At 36.9% G+C, this 13,731-nt stretch overlaps 1 protein-coding gene across 1 annotated transcript; it reads left to right on the top strand.

Annotated features, from left to right (window-relative positions):
* Positions 1 to 822: 822 nt before the first annotated feature.
* RBPJ (recombination signal binding protein for immunoglobulin kappa J region) lies at positions 823 to 11,057 on the top strand (the record flags this gene model as incomplete). Its single annotated transcript, XM_009321404.1, has 6 exons — positions 823 to 960; positions 1,176 to 1,288; positions 3,509 to 3,649; positions 8,470 to 8,625; positions 9,337 to 9,440; positions 10,256 to 11,057. Coding segments are annotated over 6 exons (968 nt in total), but the record flags the coding sequence as incomplete, so codon positions are not given.
* Positions 11,058 to 13,731: the final 2,674 nt, after the last annotated feature.

The following is a 13,731-nucleotide window of genomic DNA, read 5'->3' as shown; positions in this document are numbered from 1 at the left end:
TGTTTGTTTGTTTGTTTTTCTCTCTCTCTTCACTAGTGCTTTAAAAGGCTCTTCCATCTGTGTTGGGCTGGAACCCATTCACCTATGGAATGTGGCAGCTAGCTTTCCACATGGCTAAAGGCAATCCAATCTGTTGCTGTGCAATTCATGCCTGTGAGCTCAGAGTATCCACTATTGACTTTGTATTCAGACAGATAGTTTTGATGGACAGCGAATATGAACCAAGTAGAAGAAACACGCCCGTTTTGATGGCAAAATGCTAGTTGCTGATTTTTTTTTTTTAGGGGAGCAGACTTAGCATTTCTCTCTCTTGAATGATAAGTAAGTTCAGATCTGAGAAAATTTCAAGTTGCATGGTTACAATTTTACATAGTTTTGTCTGTCTTCCTTTCAGTTGATTGTGATTTGTAAAAATAACTTTTCTTTATCCTTCAAATATACTTCACATGATCACTGAAAGTTGTCTGAGTAATTCACAAGGGCAAGCTAAAGCTTCTGCTCAAATAATCGGTTGTTGGAGAGCTATGAACAGACGGGAGTTTTCAGCTGGCAAGCACTGGCCCATTTGGCTAAGTGGCAAAATTCTGTGAACTAGCATGTCTTTGGAGAACAGCCACTATGTATGTTATCCCTCTTGTAATTTTGTGATTATTTTTGGTCTGTCACAAATATAAATATTTTCTATATTAACCAGTAGTTGAGAATTATTTCTTGATTTCCAGTATTCATCAGTTTATTTTACTGTATTTGTGACTTTTTGTTACTTTTCTATGTAATAATGAAGTAATTTTATAATCTCAAGTCTGTATGTGTTCCTTGCAGTATGTATTGCGTCAGGGACAAAAGTGGCACTATTTAATAGACTTCGATCCCAAACAGTTAGCACCAGATATTTGCACGTAGAAGGTGGTAATTTCCATGCCAGTTCACAACAGTGGGGAGCATTTTACATTCACCTCTGTAAGTAAAAATGAAGCAATATATTTTTTCACCTCCTTCCCTCCATCCCCACAAAAAAAAAAGTCCTGCATTTTTTCCTCCATATTAGTTGCCCAAATGCAGATTTGTTTTGTTACTGAGTGTATATTTGATGTAATAGTGTGATGTTAAATGTTCCTCCTATCGAGGAAAACAGTGATTAAAACAAATAATGTGAAAATTCCTGTTTCACACAGTGGATGATGATGAATCGGAAGGAGAAGAATTCACAGTGAGAGACGGCTACATTCATTACGGGCAGACTGTCAAACTTGTATGCTCAGTAACTGGCATGGCACTCCCAAGACTGGTACAGTTTAATTTCTCCAATGCTGCAATTAATTTGTAGATGGCTACTTAGAGTAACTGCATAGTTGGGTTTGCATTGTTTACAATTTTCGGCTTTGTATGTTTCCTTTTGGTAATACATGTTTTATATGGAAAATGGCATTCATTTTAATAAAAGTGTATTTTGATACCTGCAGATTAATTCTGTAAGCAAAGAACAGCTCATAAAATAAGCATAGAGAATTTTTCAGAATTCAAACCTGCCAAAGTAGGTTAATCTGCAAGCTGTCCTTAAGAAAATGTCTATTTTAAAAACAGTAATGTAGGTCCCAGTGTAGTGAAATACTTTAAATACTGATATTGAATAGATGAGTAAAGTCTTTGCAGCCAGTAGGACTATTCCATTTGTTGAGTTCAGCACAGCTTTAAAAATGCTCTACTGATTTGAATCTAAAAGCACTTCTGTGTATTTTTAAGGATACATAATTATACCAATATCAGCTTGCAAAAGCATTTTGGACATTTATTAACACTGTCTGTTTTAAATATGGAACATTGGAAAAGCCATTGGAATAACTTTTTTTTTAGAAAGAGACAATTTCAGCCCTTGTCTTTGTCACAGATACAAAATTGATTATAACCATTTGAAGTTTGTGAACCAAAAAAAAAATTTTATTGGTGGATACATAGTGATGTTTTTTGTAAATAAATTTAAGTATAATTGTAGATTTTTTTCTCCCGTTTTATGCACTAAATGCCAGCCTAAGTGGAATTTTATGTGACTGATAATAAACAATGCTTCATATGAGATCTTCTGTGAAATTGTGGTTTGTCAGCCCATTATGAATTACATACAAGGCTTTGCTAATTCCACTTTTAAGTAAAAACAATTTTTAGAATGTGCCAATGTAAAACCAACCTTCCCTGCAGGCAGGTTTTTGTTCCCCTTCCCAGACTTATTTTACTAGGACTGTAACGACAAATTCTTTCCCAATATCAAACTTTGCTAAAAAAGAAGATAGCCTGCTCAGAGTAAGTGGTATAAAATGATCATTTAAATAGATTTTTTTCTTTTTTTTTTTTTTTAATCACATTATTTGACAGAAAAATCCAGACCTGGTTACTACTGATCTGGTTCAGTGCACGTGAAATTCAGTAAGAGGATCTCACTTTATTTGTGGGCTTTGTGTTAGTATTTTTTTTATTGCCGAAAGGACATGCCATCGTTTATGATTCCAGAAACCTTATTTGTAGGTAGAAATAGATTAAAACAAATCAGGCTAAAGGTTCCTGTTTTGTTTGCTATTGGGAACATTTGTCATGCTGCCTTACAAGATTGATTGAAGGTGATGCGATTAAAAGGTAACTTGCAGATCTTTTATAGGTTAATGCAAAGAACTTTGAAGAAACAGGTTAACCTTGAAACTTATATTGCTAATAATGCCATTTATTATCATTAGAAATCCCAGAGGACATGGTTGGCTTTCTGATTGTCGGCTTAGAAATCTTCAAGCACTTTGGCTGCTGCTTCTGCTGATGTTGCATAAAATGAAGTATTAAACTTTTTTCTAGAAGTTGAGTTAAAATTCCAAGCTACAGATTTCCACTGTCTGTAAGGGAATAACTTTTTTAATTTTTAAAAATAAATTAGCATAACAGCTCTGAATTAAGTCAGCAGATACTTTTTCACTGAACTGCCAGATGTAAGGAACAATTGTTCTTTGCAGTTGTCTTTAAGTAATATTTAATGACCAACTATTGTTAAGATACGCTATGATTGTTGTGTTTGCAAAACTGTACTTAAGGACATCTCCATACCTTTAAAGTAAACCCTTATTTTCAACTGTTCTCGTTCAGCAACCAGTCTGCCACAGAATGTTGTTGATGCTATCAATGGTGGAAGCTTCTGCAGAAGTCTATTAATACTTGACCCTACTGCTCTTTTGTACCAGGAAATGGAACAAAAGTAGATTTTGCTGAAGCTTCAAGTTTTTTCCCCACTCTTATAGCAAAAAAGATAAAATATATATGCATGCAGCACATTGAAGCTGTATGAATGGAGTGTCACTTCAATGTTGTGTTCTTGTTTCAAAAGCATTGAGAATTATGAATCTAACGTTGGTACTAAAACAGGAGGCATGGAAATGGAAAAAAAAAGACCTTTCATTTGCTTTACTAACAGTACATATGTAATGAAGTACAGAAATTGTCCTAAATATATATGTAAAATTTTCATTCACAGATAATTCGAAAAGTAGATAAACAAACAGCGTTATTGGATGCAGATGATCCAGTATCGCAGCTCCATAAATGTGCATTTTATCTTAAAGACACTGAGAGAATGTATTTGTGCCTTTCCCAGGAGAGAATAATCCAATTTCAAGTGAGTTGTCTAAAACTATTTCAATAGATGAGAAGCGTGGTTGCGAAGTTTTCCCAAATATTCCCAAAATGTGTATGAATGCCAGTTTTGCGGTTGGTTTTGAGTGAGAATCTAATATTCTGTTTTGAAAAAACAGAGGATGAAAAGCAACAAACTTTCTGTCCCTTTCCAAATTGCTTTTTCTTTCCTTGTAATCTTCTACCATCTCTGTCTAGACAATGATTTCTATTTTCTCCACTGCAAGAAACAGAAACACACTAGGAACTTGTGCATGCAATCATGATACTGTGGCTTAACATGTTGACATATGCCAGTGGAGTTGCACCACTTACTTGTGTGTCCATTTCTAGATTACAGCAACTAGGAAATGATACAGTTTGTAACAGTCTTATTTCATGGTGAGCTTAGCAGAGTTGCACTGTCTTGCTCTTGGCTAAGAGCATAAACATAGACAGCTAGGGCAGTTGACCACAGTAATTTGTAAAGCCACAGAAATTTGATTTGTCTGTAAAGAATGTAGCTGTCTCAGTCTTCAAGTATTTGTTTTTCCAGCAGGTGGAGAAAGATATCCCTAACAAGTTACTATAACAGGAATGAACCCCTAGGGAGAGCTGTAAAAAAAATACCACAGTGTACAATTATTCTGACAGCTTATACAATATGCTAACAAATTGTGGTTTTAGTCTCGTTTATGTTAGCATGCTTTTAGCAGACTTTCAGCATGGTAATTCCCATCGGAGTAACAAGACTGTGACCAAGTTCAGGCCTACCTAAGCATTGCAATTTTCTTTAAACATCCAGGGCAGCTCAAATAGCAAAGGGTGTTGAGAGATGATGCTGTGCTCCGGGAAGATGGCCACACTTGGGAAAGACTCAGGACTTCCTTAGGAGAACAGCTGTAGCTTCTTGGGTAAGAAAGGTAGAGGTAGGAAAGGGGGAAGCTAACTTTTTAAAGATTTCCCTTAATTTAAGGGAAGGGACAAGGATTGGTAAAGGCTCAGTTGACTTCTATCCTGAATTGGGACAATGGAAAGAGAATATGAGAAGCTTTGTTCATATTTCAGGAAACATATTCATGACTTGTGGCTCAAGAAGGGACCGGATCTATAGGTTCTACCCACATCACGTAGCAGATATATCTATCAATATACATTCTTGTAAAGGAGAATGGACCTTCGTCAAGAAGAAGAGAAAGCGATGAAACAGGAATTGCAATAACTCAGGATCAGCTTTGCTGTTTGATCTTTCTCAAAGTACATTATGGGAAGGGCTGAATGAAGAAGCAACTCCTGCTTCTCTGACACCTGCCCTAGTTCAACGTCCTGGAATTACCTGTGGACATCGTACCACTCTTCAGTTTCTGCAGCACTCATGAAGCCCGATCCGATAAGAGCTCTGAACTTTCCACATGGGTAGGGCTTAGGTAAAAGGACAACCCGCTATTCTGAATTCTTTTAGTGGAGTAGGTCCCTGCTGCTTCTACTTGTTGAATAAAATCTGTTAACTTGCACATCAGGCTGTTATCACTCTTTGGTAAGTGAAACCACTATGGAAGATAAACTCTTTCTACCAGTAGCAGGAGAGAAATCCCGTTTTATCTGTTTTTTCCTTTGGACCAGAAGACCAAGATGAGAGAAACAGGCATGTGTAGCATCTTTCACCTGCCCGCTCTTAAGCATTTACTGTTGAATACAGTTCCTACAGTAGGAGTCTAGACAGACTGTGGTCACTGTAAAAAAAGAAAAAACAAAAACCACAAAAAATTCCAAACTTTACTTTAGGGTGACAAGTCTCTCTTGGGTGAATGGAAATAGCCCAATATAGAGACCTTAGAGGCTTAAAACAGAGAGGCGCGAACCTACAAAACCCTTGAAATTCAGTTGCTGAAGTACCAGCCCAATGTCTCTTTGAAGATGTCCATGTATTCTGGAGAATACAGAACGAATATAAATAATGCCTTACTGGATCAGAGCATAGTCCATATCTATGTCTAACAGCAGCAATAGGACATGGTGCTTACAGGAAGCAGGCAGATCTGGTCGCTTTATGCAGCCCAATGCAGTTGTACTCTACCAGCATCCATACTTTTTGTATTAAGGGTTGTTAAAGGCTGCATCCCTTACTCTATCTTTTAGTATCATTTTGTAGATGTGTAGTCCATCAGTTTGATTCCTTTTGAATGTGCTGATGCTCTCTTTTTCTGCAGTATTCTGTGGCAGAAAGTTCAAAAGGTTTCCTGTCCTCTGTGTAGTAAACTTTTGCTGTATTTGTTTTGAATGATCTAATAGTTTCTGAGAGTGATTCCTAGTTCCAGTTTTGCAGGATTTAGTGAGCAACAGTTCTGCATTCACCTTACCCATCAACATCTTAATTTCTTCTCTCCAAATTGGAGAGTCACAGTCTTTTCAATTTCTTCTCAGAAGGTCAGCAGGTCCTTGGTGATTTTAGTTGCCTCTCTGTACCTTCTCTTTTTTAACCATGGCTTTCTTAGACGGGGAGACCAGAACTGCACAGAGTATTCCAGAATTAGGTGAAAAAAAGATTTACGCTGGCAAAATAGTACCTGATACCTTGTTCTCAATATTTTTTTTTCTCATGGTGTCCAACATTGTGTTGCCACTTGCGGCTGCCACTGCACATTGAGCTGGTGATTTCAGAAAACTGTCAGTGATGACTCCAGAATCCTAAGCTGTAACTACCAGTTCCAAGTTCAGTATCTTATGGGCATCACTTACAGAATTTTTCTTTAGAAACCTCACTTTTACCTAAATTGAAGCTCATTACCACTTTTTTGCTTTCTATGTTCATTTTGATGTCCTTGCAATTGTAACAGCATTTAACTACCTGAAAAACTTAGGATCATGCAGAAGTTTGAAGATTTGACTTTACTAGCACACTGGTGAGGACGTTGAATAAAACTGATCGCAACACCAGTCTCGGGGAGGGGACTGCACTGTTGGCTTTTGTGCATTTTGAAAGGAGAATGACTGTTAAGGTCTACCTTTTGCTTTTTGCTTTCCTTTAATTAGCTTTCTATTAAAAAAAACCCACAACTTTTTCTAATCCATTATAATTTCATTTCTTTAATATCCTTTCATATAGAGCTTTCTTGAGGTTTGGGGGGGCGGGGAGGTTAGTGGTGTTTGGTTGTTTGGTTTTTTAAAATCCAAATATATTATATTCCTTAGATTCCTTTTGTCTGTGTCCTTGTTGTGTTTACCAGTTCTTGGGGAATTCTGTCCTTTATCTGTTAATGTTATGCAACTGTTTGTTTCCCATCCTGTCTCCATGTGAAGCCGGTCAATACATGAGGTACTAAGCATGGTGTTAGGGCATTTCAATCTTCCAGTGCCACCTGTTGAGAAAGTTTAGTTATAAAAGGAAAGGCAAGAGGGGTGGGGAAAAGTGCCTGGAGGTAAACTGCTGTATTTGGAAGTGACAAGGAGGAATGCTTCTCTGGAAGAGGAATCATAATCTTTCAAGGATTTCTGTGACAGAAGGAGTAATGTGTTCCTGAAACGATTCGTGACATAGGACTTTCAGAACAAATTCTGTGGCATTTGCCTTCCACTTTGTGGCAGGGATTTAGCAGATCTGAAGAAGCCAGTCAAGGATCTTGTACAGGGTCCTTCATTTTTGGTATCTGTGGTTTTGCTTGTCATGAGTTGAAGTACATCAGTCTATGCCAACAGGAATTGTAGTCAACCTGTAGGAAAAATGTCATGCATTGAAATAGTATACAACAGTTCCTCTTTTGAAGTTGGGCTAGTAATTTAGAAGCTCTATATGTTTCTAATAAAAATATCAGTTGGTTCTTGAGCTTGGAAAGATCTGTAGTTGCTATCCTTGTTGCACACTTCCCTTGCAAGCTGTTTTCATTGCTTTTTTACATGATCATAGTCCAGAGTCCACATGAGAATGCAGCTTTGATCTTAACTTCCTTTCATCTGAACTGGTAAATTCGTGCTAATTGGAGTTTATCTAACAGTTTTGAAGAGTGAAGGTTATGGTTACATGCCTAGATATCCTTACAGCTTAATGGAAGAAAACAGAATTTAGGTATTAAAATTGAATCTTTGAGTCCCATTTTTTTCTGTGCCTGTGTTTAACCTATACACAATTCCCTTATTAGTTGCTAGATGATGGAATTGTTCAGCGAGGTGAACAATTTGCCATAAAAAATAGTTGTCAGTGTATTTTCTATGTATGTATGTATACTAATTTAGTAATATTTACAATGAGACAGTGAAAGTTTCTGACTAATTTGCAAGGTTGTCATTTCAGCTTCTCTCCCATGTCTTTGCACAAACACTGAAATATAAGCTTGTTTTGTTGATGTTTTCCATCATTTTGTAGATGGTGAAGAACTCTCTAAAAAGAAAAAAAAATCCTGGCCAGATGTAAATCTTAACTAATGAAAAGTATTCCACTTCAGTCTGTAGCTGATGTAGTCACTTTGCATTAATAAAACAATATCTATTTTAAAGTAGCTACTTCTAGTTGCTGTAGTTTGTTGGTTAATGGCTATTGAATAATGTTAAAACTTTGAAAGCTAAACTAAAATAAAACCCAATAATAAACAGAAGGTTGGAGAGGTGACAGTGTCATAGGTGAGAGTTAGTGTTCTCACAAGTTTTAGTTTTCTACTCGTTTTGCTGAAATGTATGTGACTGTTTCTCTAGGTCATTTTGTTAGAGGAAAAACATAAGGAAACATGTTTTTGAAATAATAGACATTGTTACTGGCTGGGTTGGTTTTTAGCTCTGTGATTTGGCAAACGAGTCTACAGGTCAGATTTAAAACTTTTCTTTCTTTCTAAGGCCACTCCATGCCCAAAAGAACCAAATAAAGAAATGATTAATGATGGAGCTTCTTGGACAATCATTAGCACAGATAAAGCAGAATACACGTTTTATGAGGGGATGGGACCGGTCCATGCTCCAGTGACACCTGTGCCTGTTGTAGAAAGTCTTCAAGTAAGTTTGTTTTTTTTTTTAATAAACTCTTTATGTGAGATTATTTTTGTCATACATACTTCATGGTACCTTTGTGGAATACTGTAGGAAAACGTTCTTACTAGCTTTATAAATAGGAAAATTACTTTATGTTGCAATAATTTTTATTACCTACATTTCAGAATACATGAGCCTATCTGTCACAGGAGTGATATTAATATTGTTCTATACATTAGGAATTTATTTCTTAAAATACTATGGTAGCAATATCATTAGGACTTCTACTTCTGTTTGATTATTTAGAAAATGATTTTGGCTCTTAAAACAGCCAATTATAGATCAAAGAGAGCCAGACTGAAACCTTATTAAGAAAGTCAGCATTCTGCTGTGGAAAAACTTGAAGCTCTCCTAACACGTTCTCTGAAAGATTCTTTGTTCTTTGTTTTCAAAGCCTTGTTGACTTCTATTCTAGTGGCCACTATCAAAACTTAGAAGTTCCTTCAGGATATCAAATTAATTGGCAGTATCTTTTAGATGTGTTACTTCTTTACAGTTCAGTTGTGTAGGTATGTTTCTTTCAGTTTATCCAGCTCATAGCAACAGCACTGTTTACAGTTCTTGTATGCATGTGAAGAATTTTTTTCGTTTTTTTTCTGAGAGGGAGGTGGGGGTTTTTTATTAATACTTTTTTTTGGTGGATTTTCTTCTTTTTTCTATTTGCTCCCTTTCCAGTTGAATGGTGGCGGGGATGTAGCGATGTTGGAACTTACAGGACAGAACTTCACTCCAAATTTACGTGTCTGGTTTGGGGATGTGGAAGCTGAAACCATGTACAGGTACAGTATTTCCCAATACTTTTATGGTGATTACATTTTACTGGATGCTTTGACGAGTGTATACTCATGTGTATACATTCAAGTGTATACTTTCTGCCCTGCAGAAAGGGATCTGGGAGTGTTGGTTGACAGTAGGCTTAGTATGAGTCAGCAGTGTGCCCTGGCAGCCAAGAGGGCAAACTACATCCAGCCGGTCAAAAGAAGTGATTATCCCACTGTATTTAGCGTTGGTGCAGCCTCACCTTGAGTGCTGTGTGCAGTTCTGGGCCCCACGATTTAAGAAGGCTGTTAAGGTACTTGAATGTGTCCAGAGGAGGACAACAAAGCTGGTGAAAGGGCTGGAAGGAATGTCCTATGAGGAGCATCTAAGGACTCTGGGTTTATGTAGGTTGGAGAAAAGGAGGCTGAGGGGCGACCGCATTGCTCTCTACGGCTTCCTGAGGAGGGGAAGTGGAGAGGGAGGTGCTGATCTCTTCTCCCTGGGATCCAGTGATAGGACGCGTAGGAACGGTTCAAAGCTGCGCCAGGGGAGGTTCAGACTTGACATTAGGAAATATTTCTTTACCGAGAGGATGGTCAAACACTGGAACAGGCTTCCTAGAGAGGTGGTCGATGCCCCAGGCCTGTCAGTCTTTAAGAGGCATTTGAACAATGCCCTTAATAATATGCTTTAACTTTTGCTCAGCCCTGGAGCAGTCGAGCAGTTGGATTAGATGATCATTGTAGGTCTCTTCCAACTGAACTATTCTGTTCTGTTCTATTCTATTCTTTAAGCTGAAGTTTTATGATGCTCAGTTGACTCTCCTGTTTTTCAGATGCGCAGAGAGCATGCTATGTGTTGTTCCAGACATTTCTGCATTTCGAGAGGGTTGGAGGTGGGTCCGTCAGCCAGTCCAGGTTCCAGTAACTTTGGTCCGTAACGATGGCATAATTTACTCCACCAGCCTTACCTTTACATACACACCGGAACCAGGGCCACGACCACACTGCAGTGCTGCTGGAGCAATCCTCAGAGCCAACTCAAGCCTCATGGCTTCCAGTGAAACAAATACAAACAGCGAGGGAAGCTACACAAACGTCAGCACAAATCCAACCAATGTCACATCATCTACAGCAACTGTAGTTTCCTAACTACTATTGTTTGTCTGGACTTTAACTGACTTTTAAGTGCTACATTCAAGAGAACTGAACAATTTTTGTGGTTTCATGGAAAAACACCTTTCCATTTTAGGTGATATTATTTGAACCTTGTTACCTGCAAGTGCTGATCTTAAATATAGAAGCCACAATAAAAAAAAAAAATACATCCGAAACATAAGAACTTTATTGAAAATCTATTTTTCAGCTGTTTTTTTTAATGGGCAAGAAACAAAAAATGTGGCTGGGATACATGTTGAGCAAACTAGAAAACATGAACGCAACATAGTTTTTATGGACCAAGGAACTTGTATAAGCTTTAGTATAAAAGGTACATTTTCACCATACCTTTTTTGTATCACAACATATAGTACACTTTTGTTACCAAATAGTTTATATTTTTTTTTCCTCTGAGCTTTTGCTCTGAAGTATATTCAGGTTCCAAGCCTGACCATGCTTGTATAATCTAATTACCATACTCTTCCAGTTTTAAAAAAATATATATATTTTTGGTCTGTGGCTGGAACTGTTCCTTTTTTTAAACTGAAGTCTTGTGACTTTTTATGAACTGAAATTGTTTTTATTTCAGCAAGTAGAACCTTGTAAAGGCCAGCATATTTTTTTTAAGATTATATGAAGTCTGTGCAAAAGCTTTAAAAAATGCCTCTGCCTTGCCTGCAATACATGCAATGTATGTTAACTTTAGTGCTCTGTTTTCAGTCATTGTTAATAGTTATTTCTGTTTTCCTTTTTTAAATATGTATTTATAGTGATAATTCATGAGGTTCTAACATTACATGAGTTTCTTTTTAAAGTGGGATCTCAAGCAGTCATATTAATGATTGTTCATGTCACAGGCATACGTTGGTGTTTTTGAAGGGTTGTTACTGGGTTACTCCCCCTCTTCCTTGCTCAGTCATATTGCATCTGAAAATGTTTCAGGATCTGTTCAGGTTTTTCTAATCTTGTACATAATTTGTATTAAGTGTAAGTTAAATGTTTTATTTCGAAAGTGGAATGTTCCCAATAACTTCATTTGGCAGCATGTCTTCTGTCTTGTTGGCATGTAACTAAAATACCATAAGAAGTATGTGCTACAAATGGGATTGGTAGGTGATGCCCTTCATCACTTGAGAATCACAACAAGCATGTTTTTCTTCATACTGTTCAGTAAATTAGGCCAGACTTTGGTGTAACACTTGTATTGAGAACGTGCTTTCATTGTGAAGTGATCATACCATAATAACTAGAAGTAAATTTTATTACTTAGAAATGGGCAAATAGAAAATCGTAAAAGCACTATGAAGATGTCGACTCCTCCCATCCTTATTTCCTGTGGGTTTCTCTCCCTGCCAACAGCTTGTGCAACATTCAAGTCTTCTCTCCATCATAAATTCAAGGCTCATTTGCACTTTGACTTTGTTGGTTGTTGCATTTGTTTTTCATTTTGACTTTGCCATGTTTTGTCCCTCCTTGTGGACCTGCCTGCTTCATTTGTATTTGAAAGTATACCCCAGTAGTTCATTTGTAGTCACAGAACTAGGTATAGACTCATAGGACAAGTTCTGATAGTGTGATCTTCCTCTTTAAAAGCCAAAATACAAATTTTATGGTGTGTTCAGCCTTTTCTATGCCCTGAAGCAAGAGCCACAACTGCTGTGTAAATGTGAACCTGTGGCTTCCTACAGTGCATTGCTTACAAGTTTATCTGTTGACCATTTTCATAGGGGTTTTATTTCTGACCACTTATTCCAATTTCAACACCCACCACCATTTGAAAGCATTGTCTCTGCACCATATTTGTATACTCTGACGCTCCATTCTACTTGTTTGCTTTAGTGATCCGTTGTATGTGTGAAAACAATGTGGTTAAAGGAAGAAATCGGTTATAAAGTGTATTTAGCTAATAGTAAAATCCGTGCCACTGTCCTTTTAAAATGTGCTTGTATTCTACCACAGGCCTTCATATTTGCTATTCTATATTACGAAACTTATTCCCATGACATAGTCGCAATGCTGGTTCTTAGCACTAGTGAATACTGCCTCACCTCATCTCCGTTTCAGTGACCAAGGGCAGAATTCATTGTGGCCTTATCTCTGTTTTAAACTGTTTACTGGCATTTACTTGCAAATCTGTTTACCTTTGTACGTGCTATAAAATTGCATTTTGTGTTGTGGCAGGAATCATTTCACAGTCTTTTTGTTAGAAGCGCGTAAGTATCTTACAGTATGGCTTAATTCGAGAGCCACAGATTTCCATCACTAATTAGACTGAGAATTAAAATAAGTGGTATATACATCAGATTTAGAGGGTATTCAAGAACAAACCATGATATACACACAGTAGGCAAACTATAACAAGCCTTTTAACCTTGAAAGACTATTTAAAATAGCTTTTCAGAACTTGACACCTGCTTTTTTACTCATTATTTTAAAATTTTTACATTTAAATGCAATACTTTTTATATTCAGTCTCTTTACTTGCAATAATTTTGCCCAATAGATACAATATTCCTTGACTTGTAAAGAACGTAATGACTTAGCCTAATTTCTGCTGTTCTACACACTACAGCCAAGTGGGTGAAAAAAAGACTACTAAGTTCTGCTTACAAGACCATTTTAAACCCCATTTTTCCCTTGGGCTTGTGGCTCCATTGTTGCCAGTAGTTATTCTGTAGTATAGAAATGGTCTTCCAGGTCCTTACTGTTGTTAAGATGTCCTGTTACTCAGATATATTATCTTCCTGAACTTTTTCCTGTGGGGTGATATTGTTACATTTATTGGCCTTGTGAGCTGTTAATCAGTTTTCATGATATTAACAATATCTCAAGATTTTGGTAAAACTACTTTTAGAATGTTTCAGTATGAAACTATTATAACTGTTCAAGTCTAGCTGTTAAGTCTGCTGTTAATTCTATATACATAGAAATTGAGTCTGTTCAGAATGTTGTTATAGTTCCAACTATAGGAAGAAAAAGCAAATCAAGTGCTCACATTTAGCTATGCCTTTTCTTGTTTTCTTTTATTTGGAACTGCATTTCAGAATTCAACACTAGTGTAGTCTTTAATAATCTGCTGCTGCTGTTTTTCCTAATTATTTGCCCTGGGGGCATCCCACAACTGTGTTAATAATGGTATTCTGTACTTCTTTTC

The sequence above is a fragment of the Pygoscelis adeliae genome, unplaced genomic scaffold (assembly GCF_000699105.1).
Source record: "Pygoscelis adeliae isolate BGI_AS28 unplaced genomic scaffold, ASM69910v1 Scaffold133, whole genome shotgun sequence".
In the NCBI taxonomy this organism is placed as follows: domain Eukaryota; kingdom Metazoa; phylum Chordata; class Aves; order Sphenisciformes; family Spheniscidae; genus Pygoscelis; species Pygoscelis adeliae.
This window is presented reverse-complemented; position numbering and strand designations above follow the sequence as displayed.